Source organism: Vespa mandarinia, chromosome 25 (assembly GCF_050613455.1).
Source record: "Vespa mandarinia isolate Hongniang chromosome 25, ASM5061345v1, whole genome shotgun sequence".
Lineage (NCBI taxonomy): Eukaryota > Metazoa > Arthropoda > Insecta > Hymenoptera > Vespidae > Vespa > Vespa mandarinia.
The window spans coordinates 2,120,375-2,142,275 of NC_140834.1; the positions used below are offsets into that span (position 1 = coordinate 2,120,375).

General features: G+C 24.1%; 3 protein-coding genes across 6 annotated transcripts; all 3 read left to right on the plus strand.

Moving 5' to 3' along the window:
- Nucleotides 1-115: 115 nt before the first annotated feature.
- LOC118446677 (odorant receptor 13a-like) lies at nt 116-4,244 on the plus strand. 4 transcript variants are annotated; one of them, XR_004839648.2, is made up of 6 exons: nt 116-1,315; nt 1,758-2,037; nt 2,896-2,995; nt 3,066-3,129; nt 3,311-3,466; nt 4,055-4,194. XR_004839648.2 is itself a non-coding variant. In XM_035877618.2 (6 exons), exons 1-6 carry the CDS (start codon nt 889-891, stop codon nt 4,115-4,117), a joined length of 1,137 nt encoding a protein of 378 aa, XP_035733511.2. In that variant the 5' UTR covers nt 116-888; the 3' UTR covers nt 4,118-4,244. The 4 variants fall into 4 exon arrangements, 2 of the variants coding, with proteins under 2 accessions (XP_035733511.2, XP_035733512.2); XR_004839649.2 differs by having other exon boundaries at nt 3,066-3,090; XM_035877618.2 differs by having other exon boundaries at nt 3,066-3,176; nt 4,055-4,244.
- A 547-nt stretch (nt 4,245-4,791) lies between these two features.
- On the plus strand, nt 4,792-11,118 carry LOC118446663 (odorant receptor 13a-like). Its single transcript, XM_085664130.1, has 7 exons — nt 4,792-5,691; nt 7,850-8,297; nt 8,740-9,025; nt 9,877-9,976; nt 10,046-10,156; nt 10,307-10,462; nt 11,051-11,118. The coding sequence occupies exons 1-7, from the start codon at nt 5,674-5,676 to the stop codon at nt 11,099-11,101; spliced, it is 1,170 nt and encodes a 389-aa protein (XP_085520256.1). The 5' UTR covers nt 4,792-5,673; the 3' UTR covers nt 11,102-11,118.
- A 1,729-nt stretch (nt 11,119-12,847) lies between these two features.
- LOC118446664 (odorant receptor 85c-like) lies at nt 12,848-20,921 on the plus strand. The gene is made up of 7 exons (XM_035877600.2): nt 12,848-12,958; nt 15,969-16,416; nt 18,250-18,535; nt 19,200-19,299; nt 19,407-19,517; nt 20,557-20,712; nt 20,822-20,921. The coding sequence occupies exons 1-7, from the start codon at nt 12,878-12,880 to the stop codon at nt 20,870-20,872; spliced, it is 1,233 nt and encodes a 410-aa protein (XP_035733493.2). The 5' UTR covers nt 12,848-12,877; the 3' UTR covers nt 20,873-20,921.
- The last annotated feature ends 980 nt before the right edge of the window (nt 20,922-21,901 follow it).

The following is a 21,901-nucleotide window of genomic DNA, read 5'->3' on the forward strand; positions in this document are numbered from 1 at the left end:
CTAAATAATTATATACATACGAATATAGATATGCATATAATATATATATCTATATAATATTTATATACTATGTATGTATATATATGTATATGATTATTTCTTAATGTGTTTCTTCTAAAATGTTTTAATTATATCTTCCAAAGAATATTTTTCTATATAACTTTACTGTCGCGTAAAAAAACATTTAACTTCTTATTTTTATTTTTAATTAATCCTACTATATTCGCATCTTATTAATCGTTTATGTTTATTAAATCTTTAGATTATAATTTTATAATCTTTTTAACGTTAATATTTTTTTGACATATTTCTTTTTAATTTTTTTGTTTTTGTTTTTTAATAAATAAGATATAACGAATTCATCGGCGTTAGATTTATCGTAATTTTTCTTTATTATACATGATGGCCAACAGATGGATCAAAAATTTCTGGATGATTTAAAAATCACAATTATTGAATTCGCCAATAAGTAACATTGTAATATTTAATATAGGGTGGAGCAAAAAATCTCTAGTTGATTTTGAAAATCAATAAATATACTTTAATTAGACTTTTTTGTATTAATTTTTTCTTTCTTAATGTAAAACTACAAAGCCTATGAATTTCTGGATGGTCTGAAAGAAAACCATTAGCTTCTATAAATCTCGAAAAGGAATAATTGATTATCGAAATCATAGAGATACTTTTGGGTCCATATTTGTATTAAAAATTGTGACATTGGGTAACAATCTATTTGCCAATCGAATAATATTCTTTCGAGACAAAATTTAGGTTCGTTATTTTGCAATCTAGGGACATTTTCGATCACCCAATTTCGTACTATACTATTTAATCGAAACATTATTGTTTTGCATTATCTTTTTCAAGATTACAGGTTTCACCAATACCATGAAAGCGATAACATGGTGCAAACGCTTGCTCGGTTTTTCAGGTGTTTGGCCATTGGAAATTCGGGACACTTTGTTCCTACCATTACTATTTTACGGTTGTATTTACATTTTTTTAGGAATTCTTGATTTGATCGATTACATCAATGATTTTCAATACGTATTGACAAATATTATGGAGAATTTGCTGATTTTAATGACACTGATGAAATTTGGGTTATGCCGATTGAAGCATGGATCATTATCAAGATTTTTGACTGAAACGGAAAATGATTATAACGTTGATAATTATAAAACCAAAGAGGAGAGATTGATTTTTATAAAATATAACAAATTTGCCTATATATTTATCATCACTGCGTTCCCATCGATAACCTTCGTTATTCTTTCGTATTATTGTAAAACTGTCATACCGGGTATAATTAATGGTATTACAAATATTTTTAACATTTTTATTATATTCATTTATAGAAGACATTTAAAATATTCCGTTTTAGTGAAATAATGGACAAAATTTTAATAGATATATATATATATATTTTTTTTTCTGGCAAGAGTTATCTGCTTTCAAAGAGAGAGAGAGACAGAGAAACATTATCGTATTAATTGTATTTTATTTAACGAAAAACTTCAAAGATTTTTTCAAGTACAACTCTCTTTTTTCAATTAAGAACTTATATTTTTTCTAACGGCACTGTAATTTATGTAATGAAAGAATTAACTTTTGGTCTGAAACATTTTCTTAGTTATCTCGAGATTTATTGAAATATTTGATTAATATTTGTCATTTGAACAATTTTTTTTTTTCAAAAATGTCATTTAAAAATTGACGAATGATTTTATTAAATTACGTATTTTGTTTCGATGCAGTTATGACAAATTCTACGTCGGAATATAAATTACCTTACAAAATAAAGCCATTGCTGAAGCCGTACGATGTAAAAACTTATGCATTTGGTTGCATACATGAATTTTTACGTATATTAATAGTCATTTCCGCTAATAGTGGTACTGATTGTTTATTGGCTTCTACCGGTTTTCATCTTACCGGTCAATTGGCAATACTAAACTGTAGAGCGAAGGAAATTTTAAAGGATGTTTCTCAGCAAGGAATTCATAAGATAATTCTTCGACATCATCGTTTGATAAGGTGACGTCACTTTTCTAATTAAATCATCTAATTCTTAAAGGAACGTCTAATGAATGAAATCTTTTTTTTTTTTTTTTTTTCTTTTTAATCGATTCAAATACGTCGATCGCTATGAATCGCGAGTCTTGCAGTTCTTTTGGGTATATTTTTGAGATATGAACTTTTCAAAAATTTTTCCTCCATTCCTTACAATTTTATTACAATTGTGTTACGACAAAATTTTATAGTTTTGTTCTCTAGCGAAATTGTTTATAATAATATAGGTATTTATTAATGATATCTTAAGTGGTTTAAATTACAAGAAAAATTTCAAAGATCAAAGGTTTTTGTCATGGACTTATGCGAAAGTAAAAAGTCGAAAAATTTTTTCATCGATGCCATATTTGCTCTAACATTCAAAATGAAACAAATATATTTTACGTCTTAATTAATATAAATTTAATATAATTTCATTGTGTTCATAAAAATATATCTTTTTGTTTTTTTTATATCAATTTAGCTTTTTATCACGAAAAATAAAATTCAAGACGATCGTTTTAATCCCTTAAAGTCACTTTTTAGTCAGATTATTTTAGATTTAAAATCGAATGAAGTTTTGTTCGAATACGTTTCTTCGATTACAACGAATTATTAAGATTTGATTTTTCACCAGAAAAATTTCGAAATGATCGTTTTAAAACCTTGAAGAAATTTTTCCTTGGCAAAAATAAAAATAACATAAATTTCATACATTTTTAATATCAATTAATATCACTTGAAGGAAAGAAGAAACTTTTTGTTTCTTTTAGTATGAGAAAGATGTCATTATGAAAAAAAAAAATGAAAACAAATAATTTATCTTCTTCGTATTTGTTTCAGATTAGCGGATATATTAGAGGATAGTTTTAACATCGTCATTTGCCAACAATTATTAGGTACAACTATACAAATTTGTATATCGAGTTATCAAATACTCTCCGTACGTACACATCATTCTAATACAAATGTTGCATTCTACATCGTCTGATAAATAATTTTTAATTTTGTAGAGTTTAGCTGTATTAGAAGGAATCGGTATAGTAATTTTTGGTCTACACATTTTTGTTTTGTTGAGTACGTTGTTCATTTATTGTTACATCGGTGAATGTCTCATCGAGGAAGTAATTAATCGTATTATTAATTGAATTGCAATTCAATCCGTATTTAGATACAATCGTTTATTAATTCTATTTTATTTCGTTTTTTTTTCTTTTTTTTTTTTTTTTTTTTTATTATTTTCTTTCTTTTAATCCAGAGCACGAACTTATGCCTGGCGCTTTATCACTGCGACTGGTACGAGTTATCGATGATCGATATGAAATCGATTTACATTTGCATGATTCGCTCTAGGAAACCATTGCAATTGACTTGCGCGAAATTTTGCGTCGTTTCCTTGCGCACTTTTACCATCGTAAGTCATTATTGTTAATATTATATTTTTCTTTTTTTCTTTTTTTTTTTTTCTCTTTTTTTTTTTTAATATGTCATACAGATTAGGTAAGATTTTGTTTTTCTTTATTTTTAAATTATTTTATTTCAATCGGCATCTCGTTAATTGTCCTTTTATTCTTTCCTTATATTTTAATTTCGTCATTCTCTTCCGCCAATCTTTTGTTTTCTTTTTTTTTTTTTTTTTTTTTTTTCTTCTAATTCATGATTCGCTTTTCACAAGATTTTTTTTTTTTTTTTCTTTTTTTTATAGTAGTTTTTATTTTTATTCGTTTGTCATTGATCGCGTTTTTATTTATTAACTTTTCAACATTCATCGAGATGAAATGTTCTTATTAGTATTTTTTTTTTTTTTTTTCATATCATTTATATTTTTTGTTCGTTTTATTTTTACAAAGAAGTATCATATGTCGTTGAACGTTTCTTTTTTTCACCTTCTTTTTTATTAGTTTTCTGAATTTTTATTTCGCATTTTTTTTTTCTTTTTTTTTCTCGATAATTTATACACTTCGGGATACAAATGATTTGTTAAATTTTGTAAATTTTGCAGGTAATGAAGACATCAATGGCGTACCTATCAGTATTACGAACGTTTATGGAGACAAAATTATGAAATAATTAGTCTTGAATAATAATAACTAGAATATTATTATTGAAATTTTGATAAAACTTTTGAATATGTTGCATGTAATAAATGAAAATACAAATATGTTATTTAGATGAGCATAGATAGGATAAATATTATGGATGATATATTTGTTATTTATATGAATATATTTGACTCAAACTAATTTTTAGTCTAATCTTTCACTTTTTTTTTTTTTACCTTACTAGAAATTTTTCTGCATTAGCATAAAATTGTTTTTTTATTTAAATATTTTTTTGTTTTTTTTTTTTTTACATAATTATCGATGTCACAAAAATTATAATTTGTGTAACATATGTAATTCTAATTATATTTGAATATATACTCGTATTAAATATATATTATATTTAAATATAATTTCAATTTTACTTATATAAATTTAATTTAAAAATTATTATAAATTAAAATTTTTTAAATCAGGATTTATATATATATATAATAATTTTATATTTTAATATTAGTTTAAATATAGTTTAAAATATCAAAACATCTATATACATACCTATGATATCCAATATATATTATATACAGATTATTAATTTTCATATTATTGATGACTGAGAATAAATATGAACGTATGCATATGAGTATATGTACTATTGATGTTGCATATGATTGTATTTGTGTACGTGTTTCTTTTAACGTAAGAAATAATAAACTTAAACGTTCAGTTTATTGTCATCGATAATTATTAATCAATTATGCATTTTCACCGTAATCGATCTCTCGAGTAACATAACATTTTAAAGTTACATTCTTTGGCATAATAAAACAAAATTCACTTGGGTAAATAATAATTTCAGTAAGTCCTTTACGCTTGTAATTAATCATTTTTGTCACATGAAAATGTCCTATATACAAATTGCATTTATTAATAATTTTTGTTATTTTCAGAAACAACCCCAATGATCTTCAACAATTCCATTCTAATAGCGTCCGATGCAGTAGCATATTTTTTTGTACACCTCATAACGATCGATTAGAAGATAACTGACAAGAAGAAGACTCGTGGAAGGGTAGAATTCAACTACTTAAAAACTTGGATAACCTTCAATTTTTTTTTTTTCTATTCCGTAATAATACTGAGCCACGCTGTTTCCCTTTTTGCTGGAAAAATATTCACGAGGGCGTTACGTAGAAACTTTCGACGGATATAGAGTCCCCAAAAAAAAAGAGTAGACAAGGTATATTGTACTTAGAGAAAGGGGTAGATAAAAATGATTAATGCAAAACACCGTCTGCCAAATGTTGATCGATTATTGTTGAGTCGACTTCGTCCGTTGACGACTCACCCCTTTTCATTTCTTTTTTTTTTTTTTTTTTTGGTCCGTACCTTCTATACAGTTCGAAACGGACGCAAAAACTGACTCGTATTCACATTTTCTTTTCTTTTCTTTTTTTTTTTTTCGTTAATCGCATGAACTATTCAGCCAACCAATTTCAACCCCTTTTCGTACGTAGTTTACGTCGGGAGTAGTTCGTGCTTGGACGAACAGTCGGCCGGTGACCTTCGAGCGAGCAAAATGGAAAGAACCAAAGAAGTACGGTGATAACGTCGATTTATTTTTATTATTATTATTATTTTTTTTTTTATTGTTAATTGCCAGTTCGTTTGACGAGTGCGACGTTTTGTGACAATAATCGTCCCGAGTGAATTTGTTTCGACTCTCTTGAAAAAGCCATTGTGACGGTTTCAAAAAATCGCAATCCTTTCTTTTCTTTTTTCTTCGCATTTTTCTAACTATTGAGATTTCGAAAAAATATCGTGAATTTTTTTTTAAAGCGCAATCTGAACGATCTTTTGTTTTTTTTTCTTTTAAGAAATTTTCTTCTTTTAATCATCGTCGTGGTTTCAAATAAGCGTAATTTTTTTTTTTGAAAATTTTTTGACAAATTGATTGCCACAGTTTTATTTCATGTCACTGTTAATTAATTTCTTGGTGACTTCATGGTGTAACAATTTCTTATTAATTCGAGAATCAATTAATCTATATGTCAAGTGACATTGAATAAAATTATTTTCTAGTTATACAAATGAATAGAAAAACTGCATTAGTGATTTGTGAAACTATTAAGAATATTTATTAAAAATTATCATTTCTATTATTAATTTATCAAAACGAATGTGTGACGAATTAATATTTATTTTTAGTTTTTCTTTTTTTTTTTTTTATAATATAAGTAATAATTAATATTTCGATTATTAGTGACTACTTTGATCTTTAATGATTCACAAGTTAACCAACATATAGAACAGAAATTAAATTTTATGACTGGTGTGAATTAATGCAATATTTGTGTTTTGTTATTATTTTTTTTTTTGTGTAACTTTGTTTAGTACTTGTGCTATTATTTTTACGATTTTAGTCAACTTATGGATTTATAAGTGCAACCACATGTCGTTGAAAGTTTACAGAGATAAGAGTGTAATTTTATTTAATTATTGGTCGCATAATAATTAATTATTTTATTAAATTTATTTCAATTGTGATAATTCTATTGTGACTTTTTGTGATCAAGTATGAAAATACTATGGCAGTCAATATATTAATCTTTTAATGTTAAAAAATTGATCTTTAAATTATTATATACATATATATATATATATATATAATATTTATATACTCGTATGAATATATATGTATATGTGTATCTCTTAATGTGTTTTGATTATATGTACAAAAGAATATTTTTACATATAAGTTTACTGACATTTAAAAAAAAAGATTTAACTTGATGAAACTAATATTTTTAATTGTGTTGACCGTGACAATGACTTTTTTTAATGAACATTAGGAGTGAAATTTTAACCCGTAAAGAATTTAATCAATAATTCAGCGAAACGCAGTGACATTTAATAATTTTAAATTTATTTATTATAATTTTAAATACATGAAAAGTTTAAACTTCGTGTAGGCTTTTTTTTTCATTGTGTATTAATTACGATAATATTATTTAAAAAATATTTTTAATTTCTTAAAAGCGATAATATTGATTATATTGATTACACATTTTTTCTTATTTTTATTTTTAATTAATCCTACTATATTCGCATCTTATTAATCGTTTATGTTTATTAAATTTTTAGATTATAATTTTATAATCTTTTTAACGTTAATATTTTTTTGACATATTTCTTTTTAACTTTTTTGTTTTTGTTTTTTAATGAATAAGATATAACGAATTACGAAAATTCATCGGCGATAGATTTATCGTAATTTTTTTTTATTATACATGATGGCCAACAGATGGATCAAAAATTTCTGGATGATTTAAAAATCACAATTATTGAATTGGCCAATAAGTAACATTGTAATATTTAATATAGGGTGGAGCAAAAAAATCTCTAGTTGATTTTGAAAATCAATAAATATACTTTAATTAGACTTTTTTGTATTAATTTTTTCTTTCTTAATGTAAAACTACAAAGCCTATGAATTTCTGGATGGAAAGAAAACCATTAGCTTCTATAAATCTCGAAAAGGAATAATTGATTATCGAAATCATAGAGATACTTTTGGGTCCATATTTGTATTAAAAATTGTGACATTGGGTAACAATCTATTGGCCAATCGAATAATATTCTTTCGAGACAAAATTTAGGCTCGTTATTTTACTATCTAGGGACATTTTCGATCACCCAATTTCGTACTATATTATTTAATCGAAACATTATTGTTTTGCATTATCTTTTTCAAGATTACAGGTTTCACCAATACCATGAAAGCGCTAACATGGAGCAAACGATTGCTCAGTTTTTCTGGAGTTTGGCCATTGGAAATTCGGAACTCCTTGTTCCTACTGTTTCTATTTTATGGTTGCCTTTACAGTTTTCTAGGACTTCTCGATTTGATTGATTACATCAATGATTTTCATTATGTACTGACAAACATTATCGAGAACATGCTGATGATAATGACACTGACGAAATTTGGAATGTGCCGAATGAAATGTCGATCATTGTCAAGATTTTTGACAGAAACAGAAAACGATTACAACGTCGATAATTATAAAACCAAAGAGGAGAGATTGATTTTTATGAAATATAACAATTTTTCCTATATATTTATTATGACTATGTTACCATCGATGACCTTCATAATTCTTTTGTATTATTGTAAAACTGTCATACCGGGTATAATTAATGGTATTACAAACATTTTTAACATTTTTATTATATTCATTTATAGAAGACATTTAAAATATTCCGTTTTAGTGAAATAATGGACAAAATTTTAATAGATACATATATATATATATTTTTTTTTCTGGCAAGAGTTATCTGCTTTCAAAGAGAGAGATACAGAGAAACATTATCGTATTAATTGTATTTTATTTAACGAAAAACTTCAAAGATTTTTTCAAGTAAAACTCTCTTTTTTCAATTAAGAACTTATATTTTTTCTAACGGCACTGTAATTTATGTAATGAAAGAATTAACTTTTGGTCTGAAACATTTTCTTAGTTATCTCGAGATTTATTGAAATATTTGATTAATATTTGTCATTTGAACAATTTTTTTTTTTCAAAAATGTCATTTAAAAATTGACGAATGATTTTATTAAATTACGTATTTTGTTTCGATGCAGTTATGACAAATTCTACGTCGGAATATAAATTACCTTACAAAATAAAGCCATTGCTGAAGCCGTACGATGCAAAAACTTATGCATTTGGTTGCATACATGAATTTTTACGTATATTAATGGTCATTTCCGCTAATAGTGGTACTGATTGTTTATTGGCTTCTATTGGTTTTCATCTTATTGGTCAATTAGCAATATTGAGATGTAGAGTAAAAGAAATTTTAAAGGATATTGATGGTTCTCGATATGGAATTCATAAAATGATACTTCGACATCATAGTTTGATAAGGTGACATCATTTTTCTAATAAAGTCATTTAATTCTTAAGGGAACATCTAATGAATGAAATCTTTTTTTTTTTCTTTTTGAACGATTCAAATGCGTTGATGGATACGTCTTATGAGATGCCGATTGTTTTAATATTTTTAGTATATGAATTTTTTTGATAATATTTTTTTTTTTTTCTTAAAAATTTCGCTACAATTTCGTTACGACAAAATAGTTTTGTTCCCTAACGGGGATTGTTTATAATAAATTTATAATGTTGATTTTCTTTAATGAGATTGTAAACGTTTTAATTGCAAGAAAAATTTCAATGATTATGATTTTTGTCGTAGACTTATGCGAGAAAGTCGAAAAATTTTTTCAACGATGCCATATTTGCTCTAACATTTAGAATGAAACAAATACATTTTACGTCTTAATTAATATAAATTTAATATAATTTCATTGTGTGTATGAAAATATATCTTTTCGGTTTTTTTTTTTTTATATCAATTTAGCTTTTTATCACGAAAAATAAAATTCAAAACGGTCGTTTTAATCCCTTAAAGTCACGTTTTAGTCAGATTATTTTAGATTTAAAATCGAATGAAGTTTTGTTCGAATACGTTTCTTCGATTACAACGAATTATTAAGATTTGATTTTTCAGCAAAAAAATTTCGAAATGATCGTTTTGAAACCTTGAAGAAATTTTTCCTTGGCAAAAATAAAAATAACATAAATTTTATACATTTTTAATATCAATTAATATCACTTGAAGGGAAGAAGAAATTTTTTGTTTCTTTTAGTATGAGAAAGATGTCATTATGAAAAAAAAAATGAAAACAAATAATTTATCTTCTTCGTATTTGTTTCAGATTAGCGGATATATTAGAGGATAGTTTTAACATCGTCATTTGTCAACAATTATTAAGTACAACTATTCAAATTTGTATGTCAAGTTATCAAATACTTTCCGTACGTATACATCACTCTATACAAATGTTGCATTCTAAATCGTTTAATAAATAATTTCTAATTTTGTAGAGTTTAGCTGTATTAGAAGGAATCGGTATATTAACGTTTGCTATATACGTTTTCGTTTTATCGAGCACATTGTTCACTTATTGTTACATCGGTGAATGTCTCATCGAGGAAGTAATTAATCGTATTATTAATTGAATTGCAATTCGATCTTTAATTTCATTCGATCGTTTATTGATGCGATCTTGTTTCTTTCTTTTTTTTGTTTCTTTTTTTTCCTTTTTTTTTTTTTCTTTTCCTTTTTGTTTTCTTTCTTCAATCCAGAGCACGAACTTGTGCGAGGCGCTTTATCATTGCGACTGGTACGAGTTATCAACGATCGATATGAAATCGATTTATATATGCATGATGCGTGCTAGAAAACCACTACGATTGACTTGCGCGAAGTTTTGCATTGTTTCCTTACGCACTTTTACCGATGTGAGTCGTTATTGTTAATATTTCTGCTTTTTCTTTTTTTCTTCTTCATCTTCTTCTTCTTCTTCTTTTTTTCTTCTTTAATCTATCATTCGCATCACGCAAGATTTTTCTTCCCTTTATTTTTATCTTTTTTATTTTTTAATTTGACTTTTCTCGTTAATTGCTTTTTCCCTTTCTTTTATTTTACTTTTTATTTGTATTTTGCTATTTCCCTTATATTTTACTTTTGTCATTTTCTTGCGTGAATTTTTTCTTCTTTTTTTTTTTTTTTTTTTTTTTTTTTTTTTTTTTTTTTTTTTATATATAATTTGCGTTTGACAAGTTTCGATTTTCTTTCGAAATTTTTATTTTTATTTACTTGCCATTGTAATGATTTTTTATTTAATAATATATCATCGTTGAACGAATTGAAATGTTCTCCTTAATATTTTCTTTTATCTATGATTAGTAATTTTTGTTTGTTTGTTTGTTTCATTCGTTGATCGTATTTATTTATTTATTTCACTGAATTTTAAGTTAAAATATTTTCGATTGTTAAAACGTTTATAAAGATTGAAATGATTTGTCAATTTCTTGTAAATTTTCTAGATAATGAAGACATCAATGGCATATTTATCAGTATTACGAACATTTATGTAAACAGAATTGTAAATTAGTCTTGAATAATTATTATTGAAATATTATTATTGACATTTTGATAAGAAGATAAAACATATTGTATGTAATAAATTATCATAGAATCATTTTATTTAAATAACTATTTATAAGATAAACGTTATAGATTATATATTTGTTATTTATATGAATATATTTGACTGAAATTATTACCTTTAGACTAACTTTTCATTTTGTTTACTTTATTATCTTCCTTTTTTTTTTTTTTAATATTAATGGAATAAAAACCAATATATATATATATATATATATATATATAATTATATAATAATTTTAATTATTTTATATATATAATTATTATAAATCAAATATTTTGTAAAACTCGATATAATTACATTTTTTTACCAAATGTTCGATTTATAATAATTTTTAAATTAAATAGATATATATATTTAAAATTAGAATCATATTTGAATATAGTAAAAATTATATACATTAAACAAATTCAAAATTATTATTTTTGTATTATCAATAATAATGTAAAAAAACATATTTAGTTATTCTAAAGAAAAAGAAAAATTTTTTTTATTTAATGTTAAAATACTTGGACAAAATTCGATTCTATCGTACATACGTTTTTTTAATATACAATGTGTCCAAATCATCACTAACAATCTGACAATTTAGAGGAATTTAATTTAATTTCATTGAAGAGAACACCGTGCCGTGTTTATGATTATAATAATCTATTTTTAATATGATAATATTAAACGGATTTTCCAAATGAAAATAATTATTTGTAGCAGTCATTCGGAAACAAATACTTTCATTTGTAAAATTTTATTAGTTTTATAAAAATTAAATTATAATTGAATTGATAAAAAGTAATGTAAAAAATAATTAATGTTTTAATTTATCAGTAAATTGTTAATATAAAATGAAAGACGATATTAAAGCTAATTAATATTATTTCATCATGGAGAAAAATAAAGGATATACAGTTTGTCATATAATAAATTTATAGACTTAACAAACACACGCCTAATAACAGCTATGTTTCTAATTCAAACGTGAATTAGTAAACTACATCATTCCTCTTAATGCATCTCGAAGAATATTTCAGCTTTTTTCTCGAACTTTCGATAATAAACAACATTGTCTGTAATCGTAATTTCGATTATCATCATTGAATGCACCATATGCGTCACATTTTGAACCTAAGTTTCATTCTAAACACCGAACGAGGCACGAAAATGTCCGAAACAATCGTCGCGCTAGGATATACGGGTGAGTCAAGAGCATTCGTTAGAAAATGATTAGAACGTTACGAAGATATAGAGAACAAATCGATGATTAATCGGATCGTCGCACGTAAGCGAAAATTGTCATAAGCTTGTACTTGTTTATGAGCGTTACGAGTGGCGAAAAAAATGTTGAAAAATTACAAAAATAAGGAAAGAAAAGAAATGCCATAGTCGGCATCCGTTAATCATTGGTAGTTCTTTTTTCCGAGAAAAATGAAGATTGCATTTTACAGGAGGACAATGAACCGGAAAATCGGGAGCCGAATCTGTATCGTCTGGAAAGTGAAATCTGATTCGTCAATCGATTGCAATGGCCGTTGCAATCGTCCGATGCTAATTCACGTAAAAAAAAAATTTCTAAACGTATATGAAGCAAAGATTTCGTGGGAGACGATTATTCAAATCGTAAAGCAATTAATTCGACAGATTCGTCGAATTTTGGATGACCTTATCATACGAATTACATTGTCGACCTGGTACAAAGTATATCTCTGTGATGACAGTCGATTATCGACGCTACTGTCGATTGAATTTCACTATCGATGTAAATTACATTTCGATTCGAAGCACAAAGTATGTAAGTATATATTTTACAAATTTTATTATAGCAAATTTTTTTTATTAATTAAGCACAACGAATACGTTTCAATCGTACGGATTGTACAATTAATACTTTCGTAAAGATCACAATGAAACAAAGATTGTGATAATGTCTCTTGATTCGTACGATATTATACTTATGACGAACAATCATAAAAAGAAGAAACTTTGAATCTAACGAGGAAACAGGATATAACTTATTAGAAGGAGATGGTAAACTCGGTAAAAGGTCTTTATCTTCGTCATTCTAACAGTCCAATGGAAAAGTTACTTTACATGAAACTTTCTTTCGCAACGACGAATATCAATGATCCCTGTACGAGCGAATAAACGGATGTAAAGAAAAAAAGAAAAAAAAACGGAAGAGAAAACGTCGTGCGAATGAGAGTTGTAACAATAAAGTTTTTTTTTTTTTTTTTTTTTTTTTTTTTTTTTTTTTTTTTTTTTTTTTATAGAGATAGTCACTAAATGTTTTCCGAGGCACATCGGGTAAAGTTGAATAAATATTTTATCGTTAGATCGTCAACCCCTCGTATCAACGAGATACAGTTAATCGATTAATTCTCTAAAATACGTTTTTTCCTCGTCTAATGTTACGGACAAACTTTCTTCATTTTTTCTTTTTCTCCTGACTGACTATATTATTCAAACGTGCATTTGTAACCCCTTTTTTTTTCTTCAAAAAAAAAAAAAAAAAAAAAAGAAAAGAAAAAGAAAAAAAAAAGTTTACAACGGAGGTTGATCGACCGTTTTACTGTCAGTCAGTTGTGAACCTTCAAAGTGATAACATGGGGAAAAAAATAGAAGTAAGCATGGATAATATTTTCTTTCGTTACACTGTTATATCTAGTGCAATGTGTAATTTTGAAATCGCACGTACATATTGTTTACATTTTATTTATATTTTTTTTGTATACTTTTTTTTTCGTTTTCTTTTTCTTTTCTTTTTTTCTATCGTACGATGGCATATTATTAATATATTGGTTTTTGTTATTAATACGATGACATTGGAATGACATTAATCTCATAAGAATTTTTTGTTTTCTTTAATTTTGATTTTAATAAATTGTATTTAATTAAAATTGATCGCATTGATTTTGGAATTTTATTGTAATGGTTGTTTATTTTATTTCTTTTTTTTTTTAGATCGCCATATTAATAAAATTTCTTTTCTTTTTTCGTATCAATAAGTTTCTTGATGATAATCTTTTTTTTTTATCTCCTGAACTCTATTTTTTCAGATTAGAGTTCTAGATTATTTGGCTCCTTATTCATTGTTTTTATTGTCAAATAATTTTTTGTTTTCTTTAATTTTGATTTTAATAAATTGTATTTAATTAAAATTGATCGCATTGATTTTGGAATTTTATTGTAATGGTTGTTTATTTTATTTCTTTTTTTTTTTAGATCGCCATATTAATAAAATTTCTTTTCTTTTTTCGTATCAATAAGTTTCTTGATGATAATCTTTTTTTTTTATCTCCTGAACTCTATTTTTTCAGATTAGAGTTCTAGGTTATTTGTAATCCTTATTCATTGTTTTTATTGTCAAATAATTTTTTGTATATTATCATATTAATGGATATAATTATTATAAAATTTCTTACAGTAATACTTTTCTTTTTGATTTATTTTCTTCTTATTGCATTTGTATAATAATTAAATTGGTATATTTTGTATCATAATATAATTTCGTAAACTTTTCTGTCTCTTTAAGTTTTAATGATACCTTTCTTTCTTTTTTTTTTTTTTTTTTTTATTAATTATTTTCTACAAATTGGTAAAATGGAAAATGAATCGAAGAGATATATTTGATTTAAATTACTGAAATATTTTACTTGATATTAATTAAAAGTGACGATAATATTTATTAATCATACTGAGAGTTTATATCACAAGGATTAATCAATCCTTCATTGCAAGAATTTTTTTTTTCTTTTAAATTTTACATTACAGAGAAAAAATGTCTTTGTGAATTATTTTTTATCATTTCTGGAAAATGTTTTTTTTTTATTTTCAGAAATTAATCAATTCTTCGTTAAAAAAAAAGAATATATAAATATATATATTCTTTTTATAAATTAAAAAAGAAATATATATATATATATGTATTTTTTTTTTTAATTCTACACTAAAGAAAAAAAATACCTTTACATTTTTTGATAATATTTTTTATTTTAAAAAATTATTTGACAACAAATATGATAAATCGTATCATTGATAACATTTGCATATATGTATGCGTATACTTATATTAATTATGTATACAATATATAACTAATTATTATACCTAATCGTAATTTCAAAAATATAAATTGTTTCTTCTTCTTTATTTTTCTCTTCTCTTTTTTTTTTTTTCTTAATAAAATTATTAATAAAATCCACAAAATTAGTATTATAATGTATTAATGAAAATTAATATACACGTATACATAATATTTTTTAAGACAAGAAAACCGATTAAAATATTTCAAAATTAATATTTAATATATTAATATATAATAAAAAATATTTATTATAATTGTAATTAAAAGCTATCGATTTTGTTAAATCATTGATATCATTGGTATCGTTCTACGTAATTTTTCTTTTTTTTTTTTGCTACGAAAAATTTTCGATACTAGACAAAATTTTTAAAAAAATGTTCTTTAAGAAGAGAAAGAACATAATATCTTCGTTCAATTAATAATTCACGATTATATATTATAAATATTTAATAAATATATATTTTTATTTATTTATTTATTTATTATTACAAACTATCGATTTTATCGTATAAACGAAATCATTATTATTATATAATTTTTTTTGTTTTGTTTAGATATTAATTACGAAATAATGTTCCTTGTTTCATTTCTAATATTTTATTATATCTTATTTAATTTATTAAAATTATTTACTAATTTTTATATATATATTTATTATTATTATTATTATTATTATTATTATTATTATTATTATTATTATTATTATTATTATTATTACAGACAATCGATGTAACCGAAGCAATGAAGTCATTACTATGGAACAGACTGTTACTGAAATATGTTGGAATTTGGCCTCTCGAAATTTCTAATGCTCTTTTTCTCTTTTTTTTTATTTATCTTCTCTTACATTGTTCATTAACATTCGCCGAATTGACACATCGTAAACATAATCTCGGAGATATAATGTCAATATTCACGGAAAATATTTTACTTCTAATGACCCTAACAAAAATATCTACATGCTGGATTAACAGGCAATCATTAGGAGACTTGTTAATCGAATTAGAAGATAATTTCATCGTCGACAATTATAATACGTACGAGAAGAGATTTATATTTATGAAATATACCAAAATGGCGAAATATTATTTTTTAATAGCTGTTACCTCGATGTCTATTGCCGTTGGATTATATTGGATAAACGAGATGATACCGAACGTTAAAATTGGTAATCGAATTTTTCATTAGAAATAATTTTATTGATTATCTTGTGTTTTATTTATTATCTGTGTATTTGTATATATTATGATTGATTATAAATTATGAATGTGTTTGTATCAGGCTTGGAAACTATGAAACGGGCGTTGAATGAAAATAAAAAACTAGACAAAAACGCCCGTTTCATAGTTTCCAACCTGATACTTATGTATTAGGGTTGGAAACTATGAAATGGGCGTTGAATGAAAATAAAAAAAAACCTAAACAAAAACGCCCGTTTCATAGTTTCCAACCTGATACTTATGTATTAGGGTTGGAAACTATGAAACGGGCGTTGAATGAAAATAAAAAAAAAACCTAAACAAAAACGCCCGTTTCATAGTTTCCAAAATAATATATCACCATTGTTGGAAATAATAGAAAAGACAAAAAAGAAGAATGTATTAAGAATGATTTCATGATTTCATGATTTCACGCGACAAATATATTTTAATAATAATAAGAAGTAAAGTCTGATGATTTCTGGTTTCTAACAGGAAGTTCAATGATTTCTTTCTTCGATAGTTCAATGTAATCGTTTATGATTTTTATTTAATTTTTATTTAAACGTGACTTTTTTTCTTTTATTTTCTTTATTATTATTATTATTATTATTATTATTTTTTTTTTTTTTTTCTTTTTCAATTAGTGTCCAACTTTTAGGAAATATTTTTAAAGTTTAATCAATTGTCCGATGAAGTGTGTATATTTATTTAACAATTAACAAAATATATATATATATATTTATATATAATTATATTAAAATTAATTCTCATTAATTGTTGTGTCAAATATTTATACATTATATACGAACATATGTATAAGTATATATATATATTTTATACATACATATATATACGTACATATATCGTGTTAGTAATTACATATATGATGTGTATACACACATATATATACATTGATATATTAAATATATACATTATATATACAAACACATACACATGCACACGAACATGTATATTATATACATATATATATATAAAGTTTATTTTATAAATACTTTATAGTAAATATATTATACAATAAAAATATATATTATGTATAATTCAATAGAAATTATATATAATAGAAAAATATATACAGTTTTATTATTTTGAAGAAGTTGAAAAGATTTGTTCGTTCAAATAATTTATTGAAATAATAACAATAATAATATTGATGCTTAAAAACAAATTAAGTGTATATTTATTTTTAATGTTTATATTAAAAATATACAAGTTTATTAGTAAAAAAGTGAATGTTTATATTGAAAAAAGTAATATTATTATTAATATTATTATTGAATAAATAAAATTTTTTTAAATACTATAAAAAAAATAAGTAAAAAAAAAAAAAAATATAATTTTCCTTTAAAAATTAATATTATTTTATTAAGATTATAGAAAATAGATTTAAACAAGATTTAATTTATATATATATATATATATATATATATATATATATATATATAAATAAATAAATTCAATAAAGCATTTTTGGACATAAGTTTATATGAACTTTTTCCATTTATTTGACCTCAGTAATACGTAATATAAGTTTTAGATTTTATGCTTTTTAAACACTCTGTATATATAATATTTGTACATGTATACATATATGTATGTATGTATGTTTCTATATACGTTTTATAAAATACATTTTTTTTTATTAGTTTAATGGCTACTACAGGCACTAATTTCTTCAATAATTATTATTTTTTTTTTTTTGATTTAATTCTATTGTATCTGTCTCTTGATTTTTCTTAGATCTTAATATTAATACATATATATATTAATTTTTTTTTCAGCAATAGGAAATTCATCATCGAGTTACAAACTACCTTACAAAACACGAACTATCATCGATGTAGATGATATTAGGGTCTATATTTGTCTTTGTCTTTATCAAACATTGGTAGTACCGATTATTACATTGGGTTACGTTGGATTCGATTGTTTGTTCACAAATCTTGCTTTTCATATTACTGCACAATTTGGAATTCTAAGTTGCTCGATCAAAGAAATTCTTGACGATTCTAATGGTTTTCAATGTAATATGAAGAAACTTGTACTTCGACATTACAAATTGATCAGGTAATAATCAAGATTTTTTTGATAATAATTAAATATTTTTCGATTTTGTGTTTTCTTTTTTTTTTTTTTTTTTTTTTCGAATGCAATGCAAGCAATATCAATAATTGTAATGGAGACGATGTTATAAAGCTATGTTCGATAGAATACAAGGTTAGAAATTTTTTTTTACCCGTAATAACGAGAATATTTTTTCAAAATAAAATTACTTCGTATTTGTAGTTATTAGATTTAAATCGGGAAATATTGTCGCACTTTATGGTTTCTTCGTTTAAATTTTCAATGTCGTTCTTCAAAAAGTCAACTTTGGTTTTTGGTTTTTTTACTTTTTTTTTTTTTTTCAAATAGAAATCAACTTTTTTTTTTTTTATAACGATGACATATTGCACACGAAAAAGAATACTTTCGTCTGAAGTATTTTTTTTCCCCAATCGAAATCAATATTCTGACGATTGATTTTTTTTTGTACGATTAATAACGTGTCAATTAATACTATACGAAGAAAATGATTAACCTAAACGAATAATTATAATCATAAGTAACGAACGTATAAATAAATATTTTTTATATTTCATAATATTGTATTAAAACTATTATCGTGTTATTTTAATATCTTATATATTTTTTTGTATCTTTTCTTTTTTTTTTTTTTTTATTTTTTAATCAGACAAGCGGAAACTTTGGAAGACAATTTTAATGTATTGATATTGCAACAATTGATGGGAAGTACGTTTCAACTTTGTATATCCGGTTACAATACGCTTTTGGTATGTATTACAATGTTACATGTTAATGGACGAATGTAACGAATGTCTCTGATGTATAAATTTACTTTTTTTTTTTCTTTTTTTATTTTAACAAATTTTCTTTTCAGGACTCAGTAAAGAAGGAAGGATTAACGATTGTAATATTTTATTCTTATGCATTTTGCGTCATGAGTACATTGTTTACTTATTGTTACATCGGCGAGTGTCTTATTCAGGAAGTAATTGAAATTAATTGACGAGATACTGGATGTTTTATTTAATTTGATTGTCAGTAAAATTTGTTCATATTTTATTGAAAATATTTTCATTTTTAATAATTATTCTTCATTCGTAAAATTTGTTATTTATAATTAATTTTAAGAAAAAAGAAACGAAAGAAAAAAAAAAAGAAAAGGAAAGAATCACTTTTACATATGACGATGTTTATTAATATATCTATGATATTTATATTGAAAATGAATGAAATTTAATTGAAAAAGAAATATATATACATTTGAGCCGTTTATTTTGAAAGTGGCCTAACTCCATTTATCTTCAAATCGATATATTTAAGGGTTTTCATGAATTTAAAAATATACGTATAGGATACTAATGAGTTATACTACTTAAGTGTATCTAAGGGTGTTAAATTTATAGTTATTATTAAAATAGTGGCAATTATTAAGTGAATAATATGCGTTTTCTTATCAAGAATGGAGTTAGGTCACTTTCAAAATTAACAATCAGATTCATTATAAAATTTGAAGACTGAGACGCCGTATATATCATTGGAGATCAATTGTTTATAATTTTTTTTTATTTTAATATCAATCCATTTCATATAAATTTATTTATTAAAAATTAAAAAGATTAATTATTTTTCTTTTCTTTTTTTTTTTTTGGAATTAATAAAATTTGAATCAAAATATTTGATAAAGATCATTTAGATTCATTTTTATCAAAAGAATAATTTTTCTTTTCCCTCACTTTCTTTTTTCCATGAATTTTTAAAATGTATCCTTACGATATACAACTTTCAAAACTATTTATGTTTCTGGCCAAATCAAAGACTTAAAAATAAATTAAATTTGATTTGTATTTATTAAAAAATATTTACAAGTTATTAATATAATTTTTGAAGAATATAATATTAATATAATTGAAGAAAAATAAAAAGAGAAATATAACAAATTGATTGCGATCAAATTCAATAGGACATTTTTTAATATATCAATCCATTGATATTTACTAATCATTGAAATGATTTTGAAAATTTAGAGTTTGAGTCTGAGCACTGCATTTTATCGTTACGAGTGGTATAACGTGTCACCGATCAATTTAAAAATGGTTCAAATTTGCATGTTGCGAATGAAGAAACAACAGCAATTAACTTCCGGTAAATTTTTCATCCTATCATTGGCCTCGTTTACCGACGTAAGTGTTCAAACGAAAAAAAAAACAAAAAAAAAAACAAAAACAAAAAGTCTATAATTTATATTTATATTTATATTAAAATATGTCCACTCGTTAATTCGTTTTATAGATTCTCAAAACTACGATGGGATATTTGTCATTACTACGAACACTTATATGAAGATTTTTTTTCATCCTTTTCTTTTTCTTTTTTTTTCTTTTTGATCCACTTATTAACAAAAACACATTTATTTTTTTCATAATAATTAAATATCGTTCCAAGTCAATTGATTATTCTTTTTGTAATAAAAAGTAAATACATATAAAAGTATGAATTTAAATCATTTATTTTAATCATCAAAATCAATTATTTTCTATTTCGTAATTTTATCGAATTTTTCTTTTCTAAATAGTAAAATTTCTTTTCTTTAATATCAATATATATATTAATGCGTAGAAGCAGATAATTAATTTAATTTTCTATATTACGATTACAAAATTATAATCAAAAATTCAATTGTATGTATTAAATTTAATATACATATAACGTAAATATACATACATATATATATATATATATATATATATATATATATATATATGTATAAGAACAGTAGTAACAATTATTATACTCACGAGATAAATAGTACGTGCTATTGAACATAGTCAACAAATAGTATCCTTTTTATTGATTTTTCATTGATCAATTGAGGAACATGAGACTGCTGACCTCTTATCGTCGATAATTGATTGTAAACTTGAAGTTGAGTATTACGGTGAGTATAATGCACGTAATTATCGTAGGACAAAGTTCACCATGAAGTTATGACAATTGATAGATATATAGAAGATGATAGGTTATAGACGTTGAAAATGTATGAATATTTTCAAACTTTTTCACATCGATAGTTTTCTTATCAATTAATTCGAATGAATGCCTTTCAATCGTACGCATTTTACAACGTACAATTAATATTAGCCTAATAATCACGATGTAGCAACGATAAGTAGATCGTTATAATGTCTGTTATTACATTCGATACTATCCTTATGACGGACATCATAGAAATAAAAACTTTGAATATAACCAGGAAACCGGATATAACTTATTAGAAAAAAGGGGTAAACTCGGTGGAAAATCTTTATCGTTGTCACCCTAACACCACAATGGAAAAGTTACTTTACGTGAAACTTTTCTTTCGCTGGGACG